Source organism: Narcine bancroftii, chromosome 5 (genome assembly GCF_036971445.1).
Source record: "Narcine bancroftii isolate sNarBan1 chromosome 5, sNarBan1.hap1, whole genome shotgun sequence".
Taxonomy (NCBI): Eukaryota; Metazoa; Chordata; class Chondrichthyes; order Torpediniformes; family Narcinidae; genus Narcine; species Narcine bancroftii.
The window spans coordinates 46,821,856-46,845,973 of record NC_091473.1 but is presented as its reverse complement, the minus strand read 5'-3'; the positions used below and the strand labels follow the sequence as shown (position 1 = coordinate 46,845,973).

Here is a 24,118-nt window from a genome sequence, read left to right as displayed (position 1 = left end):
TCGGAAACATCCTGGACCCGAGCACCTGGGAGGCAACGCACTATCCTGGAGTCTCTTTTGCGGTCGCAGAATCTCCTATCTGTTTCCCTAACTATCCAGTCCCCTATGACTATTGGTCTGCCTGACCACCCTTACCTTCTGATGCTCAGAGCCGACCACAGTTCTGTTGGTCTGGCTGCCGCCTTGTCCAGGTAGGTCATTCACCCCAGCAGTATCCAAAGATGTACACTTGTTGCTGAGGGGAGCAGCCACATGGGTGTTCTGCACTGATTGCCTGTTTCTGTTCCCTCCTAACAGTCACCCAGTTATCTGCCTCTTAGGTAGGACTGTCTACTTACAGCTTTTGTCTATCATGTCCTCTGCCTCCTGAATGATCCGGAGTTCATCCAGCTCCAGTTCCCTAACACCGTCTGTCAGGAGCTGCAGCTGGATGCACTTCTTGAAGGTTTAGTCATTGATAACATTTGTGCTGTCCCAGATTTCCCACATCCTGCAATTAGAGCATTTCACTACTCTAACTTCCAGTTTCAGTACCTAGTCTGAATTGCTGTGAAAAGATTGTACCTGACCTCACCTGTAGCATGTCCTCGGTCTCTGCTTGCTGAAGCAACTGGCTCTATCTCTAGCATAGATTCCCAACAATCTCTAATCTGCTTCCCTTTTGAACTTTCCTGAAACAAAGTATAGCTCCCAATACTCACCAGTTGGCCAAGATCATGATCAATTGAATAGCCTGATAGCCAGGAATGGCTTTCATCTAATTTAGTTTATTTCTTATGGGTAAGATGTGGATAATTTAAAAGGTTTTCCCTAAAAAGGGATTAAAAATAGCACCTTGTACAAGTTTGTGGAGCAATGCTGTCTGACCTGAACTCCTCTACCTGGCAAAGTATCTGTACTCCTGATATGAGTATTATATAATTTGAGGTTAAATAATACCTATTGGTTACACTGAACAGCCACTCAAAATACTTTCTTACTTTATTCAAATGCATGATTTTTATTATTGAATTTTCCTAACATAATGATATACTGTATATTGCTATTACATGAATTCCCATTTGAGATCTTCAAGCTATGAGTGTTATATAAGGATGTGATCAAGTTCTGACCAACAATAGACCAGTGGATGTGATGTAATTTGTCTCTAGATATCTTGCAACAAGAACAGGAACCGCAACTAATTACTCACACAATCCCAACCATCCTTGCTTAAGCACACCACAACATTTTTTCACAGATACTTAAGGCTAGGTATTGCACCCTACTTTGTCATAGAGTTGCACGGTACAGAAACAGGCCCTTTGGCCCAGCTCATGCATACTGACCATGTTATCCAACTGAGCCAGTTCCATTTGCCTTGTGTCTGGCCTATATCCCATTAAACCTTACCTATTTACCAAGTGAAACTGTGCCCACCGCTACCATCTCTGGAAAGAGTTGCCCATTTTATCCTTTTACCCTTGTTGGCTCGGCATTGAACCATTTTGATGGGTTTAATGAAGCACACCTAATAAATCACCCAAATAGTGAAGCTCTGAAGCTTGTTGAAGCAGTTTTTAAAAATTATTATCGTATATTTGATATTTGCTATTGACTTAAAAATACTAATTTTGATCTTGCATTTGCTTTTTGGTGGCTTGTGGTAGAAGCAGGCTTGACTTGATGCAAGGTTACCTATCCCCAAATAAGTGGAAGAATGGGAATATTAAATAGGAAGTAGGGAACACATTTGAGTTCAGATTTAATAGCAAATTCAGTTTGTTATAATCACTGTTAAGAATTGCCCATACAAGCTTTACCTTATCTTCTGGGATAAATACCCAACAAGATATATTTTTAAAATAATCCTTAAAAGGTACAAAATAAAGTTGTGAAAAAACAATGTTTTTAAATGCTTTTTAGGTTCCTGAAGATCTCATGGAAAGGTTGCTGTCTGAATATTGTCATCATCTGTACATACACAACTGTGTGCAGACAGGAGCTGGGCTAGTAATTCACTTGGACCATCCTGCCCTTTTTAAGGAGGTCCTGAGCAATCTTCCTTTCTACACCAGACCTCTGAATTCTGTGCTGCCGAAGAAGAAATGTATTATTCTGAACTGCATGCCTTTACATGGGAGTAAGGGACCTGAAACACTGACAATAAATCACTTGCGGGCTATCCTCCTGGCAGACCATCTGGCTGAATTGTTGAGGCTACAAGGGTAAGTTTTTCTTAAATGGCATGTTTTTAGTGACATGAAGTACAGCTTGGGAACAGGTCCTTTGGCCCAACTTGTCCAGGCTGATCAAACTACTCCATTGGCCAATATCCCTCTGAACCTTAACTATCCATGTACCTGCCTAATATCTTTAGAATGTTAGTTGATCTCACCTTTACCATTTCGACCAGCAGCTCATTCCACATGCCCACACCCTTTTTGTGAAGGAGGTGCCCCTCAAATCACTTTTAAATCTTGCCCCTCTCATCTGAAACCTATTCCATCTAGTTTTAGATTCCCTATCCTGAGAAAAGAAAAATGAAGACTGCTTCATAATTTTATAAACCTCTATAAACAGTCTCCAGGATAAAAGTCCCAACTTGTCCTTTTAATTCAAGCCTACCAGTCCCAGTAACATTTTTTGTAGATATTTTATGCATCCTTTCTAGCTTAATAACATTTTTCTTGCAGCTGGGTGACTAAAACTGCATGTAAAATACTCCCAGTTGTAATGTGATGTCCCTGTGTCTGTACTCAATAAGAATGGTCCTTGCCGTTGTTATCTAAGAACAAGAGTCTCAGATAATAGACATTGAGACCAATTTTTTAGATTATTTTTCACTTTTACCTTCAGTTATGTCGTACGTGGAGTGCCAAATCTTCAGCAAAACGCTGCATCCTGCAACTTCCTGAGATTAATAGGAGTCAACTGGACAACTTCCCAACGAACTTCTTCAGACAACAAAAGAATTTCAGACTTCAAGAAGATTCTCTCAGAGTCAATTTACACACAGCATGGGCAGTTAGAGGCCCCTCCAGATCAGATACGTAACAAACTGCTGAAGGGTGTGCAATACAAGGTGGACTTAAAACAATTCATAAAGGATAAGGAACTGGAAGGTTACGATACAAATTTGGATGTGGCTTTGGGTATGTCTGTGAAATTAGCAAAACTAAGTTCTTGTGTCTCATTATTCTCATATTATGTGACCCATATAGTGAATGATATAGAGAGATCCTACTTCAAGGCATGGAAGGACTGAAAAGATACTTTTGAATATTATTATTTTTAAACAAAGACCCTCCTTTTTGGTAATGTGGGAATATGAAAATACAGTATAATCAAAATTAAGTTAACTAATATAATTAGTTAATATAAAACAAATAAAGGTAAAATTAACTTGGAAATCTTTGCTACCACAAAATACTGTATGTGAAGTTCAGTGGCCTCCTAGAAATGGTAGAAGATTTTACTTCTTGTAAAATTCTTAGCAGATCATTAGTTGTTGAGATCCACTGAAAAATGAGCATTGGGACAGACTAATCTTTCCTTTGTTCAGTGGCACTTCCATTTGAAGTAATATGTGAAAGGAAAGCCTAATCTTTTCCAAGCAATAGAATGCTACTTTAAATATAGAAGGGTAAATAATATGAGCTGGCCTTTGGTAGAACTTGGAGGTGCAAATCCAACATTTTTCTAATTACCATTTTGGTATTTCCCTCATAAAATGAAGTCCATATGTGATGGGAATTAACACAATCAGGTGTGGTAGAATAAATGTAGCAGAGGATTTGCAAACTATTAGCTGCCTAATGGGTCAGTCACACGTTTTTGTCCTTACCTGCCTTGCTAATGGTAAATTGTTGCTGAATATAAATTCCATATCACAATCTTAATCTGCACTTACCTCAAATTATGCAATGGCTATCTTAAATTTCATGAACAGTTTTGTATCTGTTAGTGTGTTTTAAAAATAAATTGGATAGGTACATGGATGGGAGAGGCCTGGAAGATTATGGAATGGGAGCAGGTCAGTGGGTCTTGGGGTGATGAGGGTCAGCACAGACTAGAGGAGACAAATGACTTGTTTTCGGTGCTGTAGCGTTCTATAATTCCTTTGAGGTTGACAGAAGTGCTGGAGCAACTCAGCAGGCCATGCCACGTCCATGATAAGCAGTCAATATTTCGGCCCTAAGGTCAGTGGAACTCAGATTTGATGAAGAACTCAGATGAAGAGCCTCCATTCCTGATATAAGACAGCCCCAAGGCTGAAAAGTAAATAAATATTGAGGTGTGTCAAGCATGGTGGGAAGATGAAGTTCACTTTGGATTTCAAAATCCAGAGTTCCTGGAATGAGATAGAAAGAGCAATTTTAAAAAAAAATTATGGTTCTGGAAAATTATGTTAAAAGTTTTAATTTCAAGTGAGTCAATGTATTTCTGAAGCAAAAAAAAAATCAAATTGCTGAAGGAACTCAGCGGATCAGGCAAAGTATGTGGCGGTAAGAGGAATGACAATGCTTTGCATGATCTCAACCTGAAATATTGACCATCTCTTCGCCCCCATGGATGCTGCTTACCTGCTGAGTTCCTCCATCAGCTTGTTTTTTTTTTGCTCCATATTCCTGCATCTGCAATTTCTTTTGTCTCCAATACATTTCAGGGAATACTAATGAGTTTAGAATGCAGAAATAAAAGGTTCAGAGGACCAAAAATAAAATACAGTTAGACCCAACAGAAAAAAGATGAGAGATTATCAGGCGACAAGTCTTTCACAAATAAAAAGAGAAAATGCTGGTCAGGCAGAATCTGTGGAGGGAATAACTATTTATAGTGTTTGACCTAAAATATTGATAGTTTAATGTATCCACAAATATTGCCTGAGCATTTCCAGCATTTATCCCAGGGGTGGCCAAACTATTTTGCTTGTGAGTGGCCACATACAGAAAAGTACAAGGAGTCACGGGCCAAACAATATTAAGCCCGGCAGTTTTCACCCACTATTGGCTCCTTTAACCGACTGTTTAAAGCCTGTACAGAGTCAATGGCAGTTGAACTGGGCAGTTGGACACCACAGGTCTGTAGGTCTGCACCAGTGGCAGCACTGCCATTACAGCAGATCTGGCAGCGCTGCCAATTTTCTTTCTTCTAACTGGTCAGTTACAAATGGGGAAAAAGGCAGCAGTTGGCCCAGGGGCTGTAGTTTGGCCACCCCTGGTTTATCCCCATCACTTGCTAGATTTTGATTTTCATGACCCTCAAAAAGAGAGCATATAATTATATTTGAATGCACCATTTACCAAGAATATAACTTTGAATTTACACATCCAGAAAATATGATTTAAGTTGGTGTGTATTGAATGGATTATTTAAAAGTAGCAAATGGAGATAAAATATTCTCTCTAAGAGTGAGGATAGGGTTTTGCTTGGCATTTTTGGATGTTAAATTAGAATAATTGATTCTATTTTATACAGTGAAGGAGGAAGCCCTGAGACAGATAGCAGAGCTTCAACACACAATCTTACAGGTCAGTCTAAGCACAGTTTACTTTCCTGAAAGTACCATGATCCAAATGGTCCCCCTTGGTATCCGATGTAAACCTAGAAATCTGATGAAACCAATGCTGCTCTTTGATGTCTAGCCGCATCGTTTTTGTTTTTTCCCTGCTTCACCAAATTCCTCTGAGTGTCCCTGCTATTCATTAGTAAAACATGATTAGTGTTGTCCTAATCCACTTCCTGAAACCCACACTGCTTTACCAAACATTGTAGCAGGCATAATCCAATCAGATTTATCAGCATACAGTAAACTAAGCAAAGCAATTATACCCAACCATTTCAGTTTTGAGTATGATGGACTATAAGGTGGAATGACTTCATAGGAAGAGGCTGCCAACAAATATTGCTGAAAATGGACCTGATAAATTCCATTAGTCATGGTATCTTCAGCTCCACATTTACGGAGTAGACAAGTTAAGTAAAGAATTATTTTTAATGTTTAAAGACAAGATAGAAAACAATTGGGGTAAGACCTACAATAGAAATAAGATTTTTATTCAATATAAACACTAGGAATTGGAGTGGGACTCCTGAAAAGACAGTGGTAGCAGGTTCAACAGTAATAAAGAGGAAATTGGATGAACTACTTAAAGGGGTGAATTTAAAGCACAGTGGGGCTAGTGAGTTAAAATAATTAGATACCTCTTTCAAAGATGCATCATGAACCAAAAGGTGTATTTAGACTTCCTTGCACTGATTAAAATGAAGTCAAATTTCCAAACTGTTTGAAAAATAACTAAAATGTGCTTTGTATCTCAGGGGGCATTGGACCAATGTTTGGTGATCCATGTGGTGGGCTGTGAGGAGGAGTTTCAGCAGCAGAAGATCGATGTGCTCTGGCGGATACTGAATAGAGAGATTGAGAAAGTAACTCAGGTTAGAAACCAGAGAACATTAAAGGACAAAAACAGGCCTCTTTGGCCCTTCTAGTCTGTGCTGAACCTTTTTTTCCCACTGACCTGCACCCACTCTAGCTCTCCATACCTCTCCCATCCATGTACTGTACCTGTCCAAGTTCTTCTTAAGTGTTAAAATTGAGCCCACAATCACCACTTCAGCTAGAAGCTCATTCCACACCCTCACCACTCTCTGTGCTAAGAAGTTTACCCTCAACTTTTCCCCTTTCACTCTTAACCCATGTACTCTGGTTTGTATCTCACCTATCCTCAGTTGGAAAAAGCCTATCTATTATTTACTCTGTTTATCCCCCTCATAATTTTAAATACCTCTGTCAAATCTTCCCTCATTCTTCTACGCTTCAGGGAATAAAGTCCTAACCTGTTTAATCTTTCGCTGTAAATCAGTTCCTGAAGTCTGGGCAACATCCTAGTAAATTTTATCTGTACTCTTTCTATCTTATTGATATATTTCCTGTAATTAGGTGACCAAAACTGTACACAATGCTCCAAATTTGGCCTCACTAATGTCAACTCCTATACTCAATACTTTGATTTATGAAGGCCAGTATGCAAAAAGCTCTCTTTACAACCCTATCCACCTGTGACGCCACTTTCAGGGAATTATGTATCTAGACCCAGATCCCTCTGTACTACCACACTCCTTGGTGCCCCACCATTTACCTTGCATGTCCTTTCTTGGTTTGTCCTTCCAAATTGGAACACCTCACACTTGTCTGCATTAAATTCCATCTGCCATTTTCAGCCCATTTTTCCAGTTGGTCCAGATCCCTCTGCAAGCTTTGAAAACCTTCTTTGCTCCCCACAATGCCTCCATTCTTAGTGTCATCTGCAAACTTGCTCATCCAATTTACCACATTTTCATCCAGATCATTGATAGAGATGACAAACAACAATAGTCCCAGTACTGATCATTGAGGCACGCCTCCAGTCTGAGAAGCAATCATCCATCACTACCCTCTGGCTTCTCCCGTCTAGCCATTGTCAAATCCATTCACTACTTCATCATGAATACCTAGTGTCTGAACCTTCCTGACTAACCTCCCATGTGGGACCTTGTCAAAAGCTTTACTAAAGTGCATGTAAACAACATCCACAACTTATCCTTCGTCAACTTTCCTGGTTACCTCCTGGAAAAAACTCTATAAGAATGGTTAAACATTACCTTCCATGCACAAAACTAGGTTGACTATCCCTATTCAGTTTCTGGCTACCCAAATAATTGTATATCCAATCTATTAGAACATCTTCCAATAATCTACCTACTACTCACGTCAGGCTCACCGGCCTATAATTTCTAGGGTTACCTTTGGAGCCTTTGGTATGGAACATTGTGAGCTACCCTCCAATCCTCTGGCATCATGCCCGTGGCTAAGGATATTTTAAATATTTCTGCCAGAGCCCTTGCAATTTCTACACTAGTCTCCTTCAAGGTCCGAGGGAAAATCTTATCAGGCCCTGGGGATTTATCTACCCTTATTTGCTTTATGACAGCAAGCACTTCCCCTCTTTAATCTGTATAGGTTCGAAGACCTCACTGTTTGTTTTCCTTATTTCCCATGATGTTTTATAGTTCTCAAGTACCTCATTTGCTCCATGTTTATATACCTCTCTCTTCTGAACAATATCCCTCAAAAACCAACGTTCCCTATGCCTTCTAACCTTGTCTTTGATCCTGACAGGAACATACAAACTCTATACTCTAAAAATTTCACCTTTGAAGTTCTTCCAATTACCACTTGCCAGAAAACAACTTATCCCAATCCATGCATTCTAGTTCCTCTCATTTCCTCAAAATTGGCCTTTCTCCAATTTAGAATCTCAACTGAGGCCCAGACGTATCCTTCTTCATAATTAGCATGAAATTAATGGCGTTGTGATCACTTGTCCCAAAATGCTCCCCTTCACGTACTTCTGTCACCTGTCCTGCCTTGTTCGCTAATATTATTGTTGCCCTCTCTCTAGTTGGTACTTTATATATTGATTTAGAAAACTTTCCTGAACACATTTGACAAAACTCTAAGCCATCTAGCCCTTTTATGATATGCAAGTCCCAGTCAATATATGGAAAGTTAAAATCTCCTATTATCACAACTTTGTTTCCTGCAGCTGTCTGCTGTCTCTCTACAGATTTGCTCCTCCAATTCTCGCTGACCATTGGGTGGTCTATAATGCAACCATGAGTGTGGTCATACCTTTTCTGTTCCTCAGCTCCATCCATATAAGCTCAGTGGACGAGGCCTCTGGTCTTTCCTGCCTGAACATAGCTGTGATATTTTCCCTCTGAGCAATGCCGTTCCTTCCTCTTTCATCCCCCACCCTCCTCCCCGGTTCTATCACGTCTAAAGCAATGGAAGCCTGGAACATTAAGGTGCCAGTCCTGCCCCTCCTGCAACCAAGTTTCACTAATGGCCGCAATATCATAATTCCACATGCGAATCCATGCTCTAAGCTCATCTGCCTTTCCTACAATATTCCTTGCATTGAAATAAATGCACCTGAGAACATTATTACCACCATGTTCAACCCGCTGACTTCTAACAGTGCATGTAATTTTAACATAATTTTTGTCCCTCCTCCACTCCTCTATCTGCTCTACCACTCTGGTTCCCCTTCCCTGTAAATCTAGTTTAAATCCATCAAAACAGCCCAAGCAAACCATCCTGTCCCATCAGAGCAGGTCCCACCTTTCCTGGAAGAGAGCCCAATGATCCCAGAACCTAAAGCCTCCCACCTACACGTGTCTTTAGCCACGTGTTTTTAGCCACGTGTTAAGATGCATTATCCTCCTATTAACCTCACTAGCATGTGGCACGGATAGTAATCCTGAGATCACAACCCTGGAGGTCCTGTCCTTTAACCTAGTGCTTCACTCCCTGTACTCCCCTTGCAGGATCTCCTCACCCTTCCTACCATGTCATTGATCCTTTCATGGACCACGACATCTGGCTGCTCACCCTCACTTCTGAGAATGCCATGAACTCAATCTGAGATATCTCAGATCCTGGCACCAGGGAGGTAACATATCATCTGGGATACTCAATCTCTTCCACAGAACCTCTTACCTGTCCCCCTAAATTGGAATCCCATGTCACTACAGCTCATTGCTTCTTTTCCCTTCCCTTCTAGCTACAGGACCAGACTCCTTTGCAGAGACCTGATCTCCGTGACTTGTCCCTGGTAGGTCTCCCCCCTCCCCAACGGTATTCAAAATGGTATATTTGTTATTGAGGGAGATGGTTACAAGGTGCCCTGCACTACTGCCTGCCTGTTCCCTTTACCTCTCCTGTCACCCATCTACTCTCCTCCTGCCTCCTAGGTGTGATAATGTCCCTGTAACTCCTGCCTATTACCCCTTCTGCCTCCTGAATGAGCTGAACTCCAGCTCCAATTCCTTAAATCAGTTTGTCAGGAGCTGTAGCTGGATCCACTTCTCACAGATGAAGTCGTCAGGGATACTGCTGGCTTCCCTCTCAACCCACATTCTGCCTTGACTGCCATTCCCATTGTCTATGACTAGATGAACAATATCTATGATATCTTTAAAAAAAACTGCCCTTACCTGTGCGAACCTGCTGAATCCTTTTTGTTCCTTGAATAGTGTGGCCCTTTCTGTCTTCATTCCTCGCTTCTTATCTGTTCTCACTGAAACCTGTTGACCCAAAGCCATACCACTCTGCCTCAGCCCACTCCGACGATGACCACTTTTCTTCCTGCCCCCCCCCCCCCCCCCCACCCGCTTTGACTTCAACAGTTGAACTCAATTGCCGAACCAACTGCTATCTGCTGAATCTCTCCTTTTTCAACCCCATTGTCTTCAACTGTTGAACTGATTTCCCAATTGAGGTTAGATTGACAGGTTAAATGGTGGAACACTATCAAGGGACTGAATGCTAAAATGTTCTTAGTGAAAGTAACAAATTTAAGAGCATAAAAGTTTATTGGTGGCTTCATCCACTAGTACTGGAATTCTTTTTAAATTGAGAGGGCAATCACCATTTCCAGCAACAACTGAAATACAGTTAACATTTTAAGTTAGTTACTTTCTATTGAGAGATCAACAACTCTAATTTTATCTCCACAGCTCATTCTTGACCTGCTGAGTATTTCCAGCATTTTTCTTTTGTTTTTATTATAGATGTCACATTTTTACCAATCACCATTTATTTGCTTGCATCGGGTGTTTAATCTCTATCGGTCTTTCCTCATGTCATTTAAAATGGTTGCAATTAGGTGGGCACATCATGATTTTCAATAATTTAAGATCTGGGAAAATGAATTTTGTTCTTTCAAAGTTACCAGCACACAAAATTTAATCGGTTGCAAAATTTGGTCAATGCTCTTCCCTCTGACACCAATGTAAATGCCCTGATTCTATATGTTGGCATTTTCATTCTCATTCGTTATGGGCCATATTTAATGGATTCCCACACAAGGTCCATTATTTGGTTATTCCTTTACTGTGAGATTTATGACTGACAGTAAGCAAGCAGCATTTTGATGTTCTATTCTGGTTTGTGTAGAGGCAGTTTGATTATATAATTTGTTGTTAATGGATCCCAGCTCATGAGATTAAACTATTGGTATTTTTCTTTTATCGACAGAGACACCTTGTATGTGGCCCAGTGAAAATAATGGGTAAACACTCTCAAATTGGTGCTGTTCAGTATTTTGAGTAAGTAATTTGTACAAATAAGCATCACAACTTGGTGTTTTCTCCTCATACTTTTGAATTTGTAAACAATTTATAAAATTCTTAATGCAAGCATTTTCCATATACAGTACAACTCCAATTATCTGAAATGGTTGGGACTTGGACTATTTCAGATAAATTGTTTGTTTGGGAAACTGGTCATTTTTTAAAAACAGTCCAGAAGCCACAGCAAATCATTTGGAACAGTGTTTATACAACAACAAACAACCAGGGAAGGCTTTTAAAATAATGTTTAATTCTCACCAAAAAAACGCTGGCACTGCCGATCGCTGACACTTCCCCACTGAGGTACGTTGCTGTTGCTGGGAGCCCAAGGTCCACTGCTGCTGCCAGAAGCCTGAGGTTCCCGGTCAGTTCAGCTATGAAAACTTTTTTGGATAAATGAGGATTTCTGATTTGTTTGGGATCTCCTCCTTTATCCAAATTTTTAAAAGAATGTTAGATAATTGAGGATTTTAGATAATCATAGTTGTTACTGTATAAAATTTGACCTTGACCACAATGTTTCTAAGATAACTATCCTCTCTGTGAGCCCTTTTAAATATCAACATACTCAATACTTGCATCTCAACACCATTAAAGCAATCATGTGATTATTATCTCAATCCTATTTTTGGAAATGTTAAACCCCATATCATTTTTATTTAATGATTCCCACACAAGCCACTTAACCTGCCTGAGAAGATGAATAGTCAATCTATTTTCAGCCCAGTATTTTGATTGAATGAAGTTCCCCGTTTCTAAATTATTATTTCATTCAATGGACAGATCCTGCAGTTTGCATGGGGTTGGAAAAGGGGTTTGTCATCACTAATTTTTGCTTGAGTTTCAACTAATGTAGAGTATACTTAGCAGTGGTAGAATTTGTTTGCTACCTCTCTGGTATTTTTCATGAACGATCTTTGCTACATCTTTAAATATGGATACCTGTATTAACATTTGACAGGCTCTCCAATACTTGGCAATTAAATGCAATATTGAAATTAAAAATCAAATCAAAATCATTGTGTTTTTCTGGTTTGTCCTCGTTTCCTTATTCCAAGTTCCAAATCACATCGTGTTTCTGAGATAATCATAGAATAACAGGAAAATACTTGCTTATGTTGTATTGCCCAAACATCACTTTTGCCCAAAATGCTATGCTTATTTCCACCAATCTTGGTTTACTTCATATTATGAAGTTTTAGTCTGGTGTGATCATTTTTTTTTTGCAGTGGAAGTTAATTACATCATACTTAAAAACCATTGAAAATTTGAAACGATTAATAAATGCCCTTTAAAGCCTACCCTGTGAAACATTAACTAATTTTTGGTCTAGGTTCCGAAGGTCTCAAATGCTTGAAGCTTCTGTGGTGAAGTATGGAAACAAAGTGCAAGGTATAGATCCACTCGATGTTCCTTCGATATTGTATGTATGTACATATGAATGAAATTTATTTATCATATATATAATCACAATGTACAGATGCAATGTAAATCTGACGCTGCAGTTTTCAGGGTATATAATATAAAAGGACGAGGGAGAAAGAGACATAAGTAGTTGTAGTGCAAAAAAAAAATTGTAGTCAGACAGTAGTTCATAGCATCACCTGCCTTGGCCACAGGATGTCACAGCATTGTTCTTACTAGACTTTATTTTTTTTAAAAAAAAGCTCATCTTTAGCTGGTTAAGGCTGTCAGTGGTGTGACTATAATCAACAACTTGGTTTTTAAGGTAATTGACAAGGATATACAATTGCTCGTCGAGTAAGAGGATTTAAATATGAAGTGATATTTATTAAAAGAGAAATTAATTAACATTTATTCTGCCATTGACCTTCACATACAAAAGTTACTGGGGAAAACTTATGAAATGATTCAAGAAGACAGCCAGATTGGTATGGAAAAAGAAGAAATGCTTGCAGTTCCACAGCACTTTTCACATTAAATTGTTTCATTTCTACCCAATGGAAATTCTTACAGAAGTCACTATTGTAATGTAGTACAGTGAAGCCCCGATTTAATGCGATGAGTTATTGGACTTGGACGTCAGGCTGCCAGCAGAGGCGTAGAAGGTTGAGAGGGGATTTGATTGAGGTATTTAAAATTATGAAGGGAATAGATGTGAATAGGCTCCTTCCCCTGAGGGTAGGGGAGATTGGAAGAAGGGGTCATAAGTTGAGGGTTAGGGAGCAAAACTTTAGGAGTAATATAAGAGATTGCTTCTTCACTCAGAGAGTGCTGGCTGAGTGGAATGATCTTCCGGAAGAGGTAGTTGAGGCAGGGTCAATTCTGTCATTTAAGTGGAGGTTAGATGAGTACATGGATGTGTGCGGGTTGGAGGGTTATGGGCAAGGGAGTGGGCTGGTGGAACTAGTGGAGTTTGATGTAAATCGGTGCGGATTAGAAGGGCTGATATGGCCTATTTCCGTACTGAAAATTGCTATATGGTTATATAGTTAAACAGAATAACTAGGATGTTCCAAGTAAAGGAGAAATGGAAATGATAGTAAGGATGCAAATTAAACAGGGAAATACAGTGAAACCCTGATTTAGCGCAACCCCCGCTTTATTTTGCTGTTAGATTTTATGAACCCCAACGATCGCATTATAATGGGCTTCATTGTATATGGTAATATGGACAACAAATTCTTTGAAAAATTACATCTTGTCTGAGTGGTACATATTAGTCAGAACATTAGTGTTTTACATCAACTGGAAAGTAACCAGGGCTTTGACAAGACAGCACTACAGACTTGTTGTTGGCAGGAGAGTCAACCTAGGTTATTGTCCTTGTCTTTGATGGCGCAATTTTAAATTTAGAAATGCAACATGGTAATCGGCCCACAAGCCCGTTCAGTCCTATTACACCAAATTAACTAAACTGGTACGTTTTTGAATGATGGGAGGAAACCGTGGGAGCACCAGAAGGAAGCCCACACAGACACCATTTTTCTGTTTGAAGAAAATTTTAATTTGGTGGGGAAACTGTTATCAGCATAAAGAAAAACTGCTGATACTGGAAATCTGAAATAAAACTCCGAAAATGCGGAAAACCCACAGCAGTCAGTATCAGTGATAAACCGGAACAGTTAAAGTTTCAGGACTGGAACCCATTAACTAGGAAAGAGAAAAACAAGCTAAAGTTTAATAGCAGAGATGGATTACCAAAGGGTAATCCAAAGGGTGAGACCAACTGGATTAATATGGCAATTAAGACCATTACTCTGCTTTGTGTTCTACAGTACTAATAACAGTGCTGCGGGACAATCTGATAGCCAGACTAATTATAGAAAGAGGAAAAACTGAGCCAAAATGATAATGGACAGTAATGACCAGTTCTGATACAGAAAGAAAGAATGGGTTACCTAAGTTGGAAAATGTAATGTTGAAATGTTTACAGAAAAAGTGATTTTTTTTTTACTGCATTGAACAATTTTGACAAGGTTTACCATGATTTTTCCTCAGGAGATTCGTGGTCTCAAATCATCAATAGCATGACCTCAGCTGTTATCAGGTTTGAACTGCTGGCAACTGCACATCGTAATCCAGTAAGTAACTGATATATTTCAAATGCAATAAATGTATTTGAGAGACAAGAAAATATTTTTCTTTGCTTCTCATGCTGTAGTTCTTTTCTTACATGACTGGTGTCAACACTGTATTGGATCTTTATAAAGAGTGGAGAATGTCACTTCACAATTCATTCTCCAAATGAATACAAAGACATTGTGCTGCCATTTAGAGTCATAGAGCCATTTAGCCTTCAGCTCCAGTTGTCCATGTAGACCATATTGTCAGAGCCAGTCCCACCTAAACCTTTTTCCAAATGTACTTTAAATGTTGTAATTGTATCTACCTCTGCATCTTTTGCTGGCAGATCATTCCATGTCTGCACCACTCTCTGGTTGAAATGGAATCCAGATTTCTGTGTTAAATTTTTTTATTTTTTTTAAATTTAGATATGCAGCATGGTAACAGGCCATTTCGGCCCACGAGTCCATGCCGCCCAATTACACCCCATTAACCTATACTCCAGTATGATTTGAAGGGTGGGAGGAAACCAGAGCCGCTGAAGAAAACCCACAAAGGAATGGGGAGAACATACAAACTCCTTACAGATAGCATGGGATTCAAACCCAGGTCCAGTCCAGATCACTGCCACCGTAAAGTCTGTAAAATATCCAAGAATCAGTCACACACTCTAAAGATTGTTCAGAGGAGAGTTATAAACACCTAACCATCTAATTGTTGCAATACACAAAAGTGCTAGAGAAAATCAGTAGGTCATGCAGTGTCTACAGCAAGCAAAGGGATATAACCAACATTTCAACTGTTGTTGGGTTATACTTAGAATAGTTATCATTGAAAGGATACAAACTAAAGATTACTTTATGGGCCTTTAAGATAATAAAAACAGATACTGTAGTGGCGGCTACTCTGTTACTGAATGATTTCACAGCCAAACGGGTTGAGTTCAGTGAGCAAAAACTCCTTTATTCAGGTCTGCCTGGCTGGTCTTGTGCTTCCAGCTGGGAGCCCTGACAACTCCCAGGCGTCACATGGGCCACAGAGCACGGGCTTCTGTGCCTGGTGCCAAGGTCGGGGAGAAACCCCCGATGGCGCCATTTTGGCCAGCTGCCCCGCAGCATGCGTAACATGCGGAGCTGGTTCGTCTGCCTAATACCGTGCTGCCACCCAGCGCCCCCCCCCCCCCCCCCAGAACCGGTGTCAATGTCCTTTTTTGTCGGGCGGCCTCACTTCTTGGGTTGAGCCGCGACGACTGGCTCATTTGGGTCGAGGTGTGCTAGCTTTAATCTGTCCACAGTAAACAGTTCCCTCTTACCACCGATGTCCAGTGTGAAGGTGGATCCTGAATGCTGGATGACTCTGTACGGCCCTTCGTACGGTCTTTGAAGGGGTGCTGTGGAAGGGCCTCGCCTGATGAAAACATACTCTGTGGAATACAGCTCGCAGGGGTCGTAAGAGGCCTGTGTGCCATGTCTGGGCGGTGGTGGGGGTGTGAAGGAGTACAACTGGGCCCAGAGGCGGGGAAGTAAACCGTGCGGTGACTGTTGCAGGTTGTGAGGTGCATTGATAAACTCACCGGACAGGGCTCCTGGTGCACCGTAGACCAGCTCGGCCAATGATGCCTCCAGGTCTTCTTTGGGTGTCGAGCGGATACCCAGGATTACCCAAGGCAGCTCATCCACCCAGTCGGGGCCGGTGAGGTGTGCCATCAGTGCCAACTTAAGGTGATGGTGCAATTGCTCGACCAGTCTGTTGGCGAGCTGTGCCCAGAGCACGGAGGTGAACTGCGCACCACAGTCTTTGGTGAGGTGGGTCGGGACACCGAACCAGGCAATCCAACCATTTAAAAGTGCTCAGGAGCAGGAGTCCGTGGAGGCATCTGGCTTCGGGATTGCCTTGGGCCAACAAGTGGTGCGGTCTACCACCGTGAAAAGGTAACGGTTACCTCAAGAAACGGGTAAGGGGCCGACAACGTCCACATGTATGTGGCTAAACCATTCTCGGATGTGTTCAAAATCCTGCACAGGCACTCTGGTGTGCCTGTGTACCTTGGAAAGCTGGCAATGGGTGCAGGTTCTGGCCCGGTCTGCAATCTGCTTTCGAAGCCCGTGCCAGACAAGCGTTCTGCCACCATACAAACCGTGGACCTGATGGAAGGGTGGGAAAGGTCGTGGATATGGTGGAAGACTTGCCTGCGCCACTGCTGGGAAACCACTGGTCACGGGGTGCTCATAGAGACATCGCACAGGATGGTATCATCACCAAGAGGAGTTGGCAGGTCCTGGAACTGCAGGCCCATGATGGCAGTCCTGAAGGACTGTATCTCCTCGTCGGGCTTCTGATCCCGGACAAGCTGGTTGTTGACTAAGCCAGGTGTCAGCGAGCAAATGGCCGGTCGGGAGAGCGTGTTGGTGACCACATTGTCTTTCCCCGCCGTGTGCTGAATGTCGGAAGTGAACTCCAACACAATGGACAGGTGACGCTGTTGGCGGGACGACCAGGGATCTCTAGCCATAGCGAACGCCTGAGTGGGGTTTGTGGTCGGTAAAAAATGGTGAAAGGCCTCCCCTCCAAGAAATAGCAAAAATTACACTCAGTAAGGTACATGCCCAGCAACTCATGGTCGAAAGCGCTATACTTGCGCTCTGGCGGACAAAGAAGTCGGCTAAAGAATGCCAGTGGTTTTCACTGTCCGTTAACCTGCTGCTCCAGGACGGCACCGACGGTGGTGGTAGAGGCATTGACTGAGAGCGCCATATGAAAGTCAGTGCATGGGTGGACGAGCAGGGTAGCCTTCGCGAGGGCAACTTTCATGGCTTCAAATGCTTTGTTGGCCTCTGGAGTCCAGGCGACTGTCTTGTCCTTGGCCGCGATGAGGACGAAGAGCGGCTGCATGATGCGTGCAACGCCTGGAATGAATCGGTTATAGAAGTTGACCATACCCATGAACTCTTGTAGCCCTTTGAGGTTGTCCGGGTGTGGAAACTCTTTGATTGCAGCGACCTTGGTAACAGCTGGTGTAGCTCCTTTGGCCGTGATGGTATGGCCCAGAAACTGCATGGACTCTTTCCCGAACTGGCATTTGGCCGGGTTGATCATTAGGCCGAAGTCGGCCAGTCGGGAGAAAAGGGTGCGCACGTGAGACTTGTGTTGTGCCCGGTCTCTGCTGGCGACAAGAATGTCATCCAGATAAATGAACATGAAATTCAAATCTCTGCCCACAGTATCCATAAGGCGCTGGAAGGTCTGGGCGGCGTTCTTGAGCTTGAAAGGCATGTGTAGAAATTCGAACAAGCCAAAGGAGGTGATGATGGCCGTTTTGGGAATGTCCTCAGGGTGATGATACCCGCGCACCAGGTCGACCTTGGAGAACACCCTCACGCCATGCAGGTTGGCCGTAAAGTCCTGAATGTGAGGGATGGGGTAACGGTCAGGTACTGTCGCATCGTTAAGCCATCGATAATCACCGCAGGGGCACCAGCCACCGGAGGCTTTTGGGATCGGATGGAGCGACAAGGCCCAAGGACTGTCGGAGCGTCAAATGATCCCCAGTTCCTGCAGATGCGAGAATTCCTCTTTCACTATCTGGAGCTTATTCAGCGGGAGCTGGCGTGCCTTGGCATGGACCAGCGGGCCTTGGATGGGGATATAATGAAACACTCCGTGGCGTGGTGAGGCGACGGAGAACTGCAGCTTGAGGAGGGATGGGAACTCATCCAGGATGCGCTGAAACTCATCCTTGGGTGCACTGACCGTGGCTATCTGCGACTGCTCTGTGCAGGAGGTGTTGAGGCGAATGGATTGGAAGGTACGGGCATCGACAAGTCGCCTACCTCGGGGGTCGACCAGGAGTCCATGGCTGAGGAGGAAGTTGACACCCAGAATGGAGGTTGGGAGGGACGAAATGGTGAACCTCCACAAGAACCTCCGCTGGCCGATCTGGAAGTGGATGGTTTTGTTACCATCCGTTCGGATCTCCGTCGAATTGGCTGCACGGAGTGGAGGTCCTCGAGGCCAGTTCCAGGACTCGATGGCTCTGATCTGGGTCCCGGTGTTGACAAGGAAGCATCGGCCACTGATTGCATCCCACAGGTAGAGAAGGCTGTGTTCTTGGCCGGTCGCCTCAGCCATTAAGGCCTTCTCGTTTCCTTGGTAAGTTCTGAGCCTTGGCTCCCCAGCACTGGTGGAAGAAGCAGAGGCCTGAAGTGGACAGCTTGCTTCTGGCTATGCTCTTTGAGGCCTGTTAATGCAGACAGGGTAAAGGTGCTCAGTGAAGTGATATACCAGTCTGCATCCAGTCTCTCCAATGTAGAGTAGGCCACAACAGGAGTCAGGATACTGTAGGTGACCCCCCACAGATTCACAAGTGAAGTGTTGCTTGAGTTGGAAGGACTGTTTTGGGTCCCAAATGATGGTAAGGGAGGAGGTATGGATTCATTTCCTGCGTTCACAATGGAAGGTGCCAAGCACGTAATTAGTGGTAAGGGATGGGTTGATGAAGGAGACAAACTGCGAGTGGTCCCTATGGAAGGCAGAGAGCGGAGGAAAGGAGAAGATGTGTCTGGTGGTGGGATCATGTTATAGGTAACAAAAATTATGGAGGATTATATGTTGGATGTGGAGGCTGGTGGGGTGGTAGGTGAGGACAAGAGGAATCCTGTTCTTGTTTTATCTATGGGCAGAGGGGGCCTAAATAGATGTGCAGGAAATCGAGATGTGGTTGAGGGCTGAGTTGATAGTGGTAGAGGGGGAAGCCATGGTTTTTTTTTTTGAAGAAAGAGGATATCTTGGATGACCTGGAATTAAAGTCCTCTTTGTGGGACCAAGTGTGACAAAGACCGAGGAATTGAGAGAAAGGAATGGAATCCTTACAGGGACTGAGTGTGATGAAGAGTATTTGAGGTATTTGTGAGAGTTGATAAATTTGTAGAAAGTTTATCTCCAAGATGGAGACAAATCAAGAAAGGGGAGAGTGTCACCAGAGATGGACCCAAGTGAATTTGAGGTCAGGCTGAAAGTTACCAGCAAAGTGAATAAAAATGACAAGCTCATCATGGGTGTATGAGACAGCAACAATATACTGATAATCGTCAATTTAGCAGAGGAAGAGTTGAAGAGCCTTACCCGTGTAGGCTTGTGGCAATATTGCTCCACAAAGCAAACAAAAAGGCAGGCAGAGCTGGGACCTATGTGGGTACCCATGGCTACTCCTTTGACCTGGAGAAAGTGCGATTAGTCAAAGCAGAAGTTATTAAGGGTGAAAATTAGTTCTGCTAGGCAGAGGAAGGTAGTGGTGAAGGGAGACTAGTTTGATTTGTTGTTAAAAAAGAAACTAAGGGCTTTGAGATCTTCTGTATGGAGGTGTGGCGAGAATGGACGTCCATAATGAAAATGAGACAGTCAAGTTCAGGAAATTGGAAGTTATTGAAGGACATGAAGTATCACAGATATAGGTGGGGGGGGACTGGATTTGGGGGGGTGGTGGGTGGAGAATACAATTGACAAAAGATAATACTATTTCAGTGGGGCAGGAGCTTGTGGAAACAATGGGTCTATCCAGATAATTGGGTTTGTGTATCTGGGTAGAAATGAACTGAGCAGTTTCTGGAATGTGAAACAATGACGTTGGAGGCCGTGGGAGGGAGATGACCAGAAGTGATGAGGTTAGAGATGGTATGTGAGATGTTGGCTTGATGTTCTTTGGTAGTGTCCTATTGAAGGGGTAAATAAGAGGTGTCTGACAGCTGTCATCTGGCTGTCATATTCTGTCTGGGCACACTCCAACCAGGTGACATTAACAATTACTTCTCCGGTTTCTGCTTGATCACTCCCCATTCTCCCTCTCTTTTCTATTCCTGTTTCTTTTCCAGGCATAGAACTATTCTCCCCACCCCACCCACCACTGTTTTCTCGAGCCCTCCTTCCCTCATCAACCTATTACTTCTTGCCTGTGGGCCTGTGCTCCTCCTCCCACCATTTTTATTTAGGTGCCTGTCAACATTTGCTCACGCCTTGATGAGGGGTTCAAGCCCAAAATGTTGGTTATGTATCCTTACCTTTACTATATAAAGTACTCTGTTTGACTTGCCGAGTATCTCCAGCATTACTTCAATTACTGTGTCTGCTGATTTTCATGTTTCACTCTGGTATTTAAGATGCAATTGCTATACAAGTAGACTACAACTTGCAACCTATGCAACTTACGACCATCCATATATACGATAAAAAACAAAAACAAATAAAATTACAGCAGCCGGACACCACAGCACACACCCAACTGCGGGAGACTCGAGGTTAACATACATCCGACTTGCGTCCATTTTGAGATCCAACCGATCCATCAGAATGGAACACGGACACATGTCGGGGACTACCTGTAATTTGGTCATCTCTTTCCCACGCCCTAAATCTTCTGCTTACTGACATTTGACAAGGTGACTAGCTACTGTAGTATTTCCTTGTGTAATTCCTGGGAGGTTTGGGTTTTTACTGTCGCAGAATATAAGCTATTTGATTCAACTCTTAAAATGTATACTGCTGGATGAAATGCTTGATTTCAAATTTGTTGAAACAATGGATGAGTAACTGCCAAATATCAGGTTGGAAGATAAAAATTATTCAGAATGGAAATTCAACTTTCTCTCTTTCCCCAACCATGAATTTTAGCTGAATTTGGACCTGGCACAAGGAGTCAATATCTCGACCAAAGGGACAAAGAGTGGTGCTTTTGTCATGTATAACTGTGCCAGGCTTGCAACGTTATTTCATCATTTCAACAATTCTGTGGAGAAAGGTAATGGCTTGATACCATCAGTCTCCCACTGAACTGTAAATGTACCTTTTGTGAAAATCAACAATAATTTTCAATATGCTTCAAGCAGCACCGTGAGGCTAATACTTCAGTCCACAAAGTGCACTGGGAGACTAGCCACTTAATTTCCACACCCCATTGTTACATGGTCATGTCTGTTCATGGCATTATGTATTGCTGTTGAAGCCACCTGTAAATTGAGGAATGACACCTTGGCACTCTCCAGCAGACTCCAATCAATATTGACTCCAATGTCCATTAACTCCTTTCCCTGGATTCTCTCTCATTCCTGTCTCCCTCCAGCTCCCACCCCTCTCCAATCAGAGAGCCACCTTTAGTCATCTGCCCTTCCCTCTTCACTTTTGTTTCTTTCTCCTCTTCCTCCCCTCCCACCTGTATCCATCAATTGCCTGCTAGTTTGTGCTTCTCTTCTCCCAGCACCACTTTTTTCTTCCAGTGTCTACCTGATTTGCAGCACTCCTGAAAAAGGGCTGAGGCCTGAAACTTTAACTGCGTTGTGCTTTCTGTGTGACCTGCTGAGTTTCTGCAGCATCTTTGTGAACTGCACTAGACCCCCAGCATCTGCAGATTTATTGTTTACCACTAGTTGATACATCATACCAGCTATTGTCTAGTAGGTCAGCTAAAGCATAAGAACTTGGATTGGAATTGGGGGGAGGGGGGTGCTAATGCATTGAATTGGTTAACCAATTTTCAAACAAAGTACAAAAGAGCAGAAATAAACTGATTCTTCTCAGTTTGGTAGTCAATGTCGAATAGGGTCCTGCAGGGTTGAATGCCCAGGGCACAGCCATTCACAACCTATAACAACAATTTGATGGAGTAAACCAAATATCACATTTCCAAGTTTTCTGATGAGACAAAAATCTGTGGGTTTGTGAGTACAAAAGAAGAATACAAGGAAACTTCAGGTGGACATGGACAACCTGAGTGAATGGCCAAGAGCATGGTAGATGAATATAGCAGAGAAAACCTTTGTTAACTTGTGTGAAATTCAATAGCATCGATGGTCAAATGATCCTAGATGTGCTGTAGACAACTCAGTGAAAGCTTACATGCAAGTGCTTTCAGATTATAAGGGTAGGTGCAATGTTAGCTTTTATTATGAAAATGATTTGAATATAGGAATAAGGAAATCTTATAATAATTATATCGGACTTTGTGAGGTGTACCTGTATTGCATGCCATTCTTTGAAAAAATAATGAATGTGCCAGAGAGGAAATCCAAAAGAAATTTTCTAATCCAATTCAGGGATGCCGGTTTGCCTCATGAGGAAAAATTGAGTAGACTGGGACAGTGTTCTCCAGAGTTTACAAGAGTGAAAAGAGGTCTCATTGAAACTTTTAAAAATTCCTAAAGAGCTTGACATGGTGTTTCCCTTGGCTGAAGAGTCTAGGCTATTTAGGAATGAACTGAGGAGAAATTTCTTCACTCAGACAGTGATGAACCCTTATTCTCTATTCTGGTCGGTTGGATTTAACAGACAGTGGTGAACCCTTATTCTCTATTCTGGTCGGTTGAATTTAACAGTGAACAGCAGTACTAAAATAATTTATTCATTCATGAACCATGAGTGAGTTGCTGATTACCAATTGTTGCTTATTTTAAAATGTACCTGTAGAAAACCCCATCTCTTTTTGATCTCAGTACACAAGTCCACATGGACTGAAAATAAGGTGACTGAAATGTGTTTTTTTTTAAACTCAGATTTTGTTTGTTCTCTTTTCAGGATTGTATCCACATTTCCCAGAAATATCCCAGTTGAATTTTTCTGCACTCCGGGAAGAGGTACAAAATCTCTTTATGATTGATGTGGCACTGCAAATAGGGTCAAAACTTCCATGCCATCGATTATTTCTTTATCCAGGACATTTGCCTCATGCAACGTTTTTCCAGATCACATTAACGTTAGGATGGATGTGGGGGCATGAGGAACACAGGGTTTCTTACCTGGCATCATCTACTCCAGGACACTGCCAAAACAATTGGGATTAACAATGTGTACGACCAGTGTCACAATAAATATTGAATGACTGCTGGAGTTTAACCAGATAAAACCACACAGCTTATTCAGGTCTGGGTACTTTAAAAGCTTTCTGGTACTTCTGCACTTAATGTAGAAAATTTCAGGCTGGACAAAGATATTTAGTCTGTCAAACATGTCCTCTTGTATCACAATTGCATGGAGTTCAGTTGAGGAACTTAAGCGTGGGTTGTCTGCCCATAAAATCCATGCTTTTTAGCAAAGTATGTCTGGGCTTCCAGGTGAACTAGATTATGCCAGATCCTTTTATCACTCTGTATGCAAAATTTGTCCAACTCTCTTCAATCTACTCAATGACTAAATATCCACATGTCTCTGGGGTAGAAAATTCAAAAGATTCACTGCCAGTAGCAAAACTTCTCATCCAATCCTAAAACCCTGACTCTAAGTCCAGAGAATAAAGAGCCTCTCAGAATCTACACTGTTTCAATGAGATCATCTCTTGTTCTTCTGAGTGCCATTCCATTGTCCTCGTATAGCAGTCTTCTCATTCCAACCATCAATGTGGGATTGCTCTAGAAATTACCCGAGAATTGTTTATAGCATTGATTGGATA

General features: G+C 42.2%; 1 protein-coding gene across 7 annotated transcripts in view; it reads left to right on the top strand.

The window, feature by feature from the left end:
• dalrd3 (DALR anticodon binding domain containing 3) overlaps positions 1–24,118 on the top strand; it is a 59,763-nt gene that overhangs the window by 11,244 nt on the left and 24,401 nt on the right. For 6 of the 7 annotated variants that reach the window (XR_011357503.1, XR_011357506.1, XR_011357504.1 and 3 more), the window contains exons 2-11: positions 1,906–2,207; positions 2,839–3,134; positions 5,461–5,513; positions 6,304–6,420; positions 9,591–9,641; positions 11,066–11,136; positions 12,494–12,552; positions 14,623–14,705; positions 21,352–21,478; positions 23,248–23,306. Coding sequence is in view for 3 of the 7 variants with exons in the window: in XM_069937343.1 (XP_069793444.1) it covers positions 1,906–2,207; positions 2,839–3,134; positions 5,461–5,513; positions 6,304–6,420; positions 9,591–9,641; positions 11,066–11,136; positions 12,494–12,552; positions 14,623–14,705; positions 21,352–21,478; positions 23,248–23,306 (1,218 nt within the window). In the remaining 4 variants the exon portion in view is untranslated. The remainder of the gene's footprint in view (positions 1–1,905; positions 2,208–2,838; positions 3,135–5,460; positions 5,514–6,303; positions 6,421–9,590; positions 9,642–11,065; positions 11,137–12,493; positions 12,553–14,622; positions 14,706–21,351; positions 21,479–23,247; positions 23,307–24,118) is intronic. The other variant, XR_011357505.1, reaches the window with a different exon arrangement.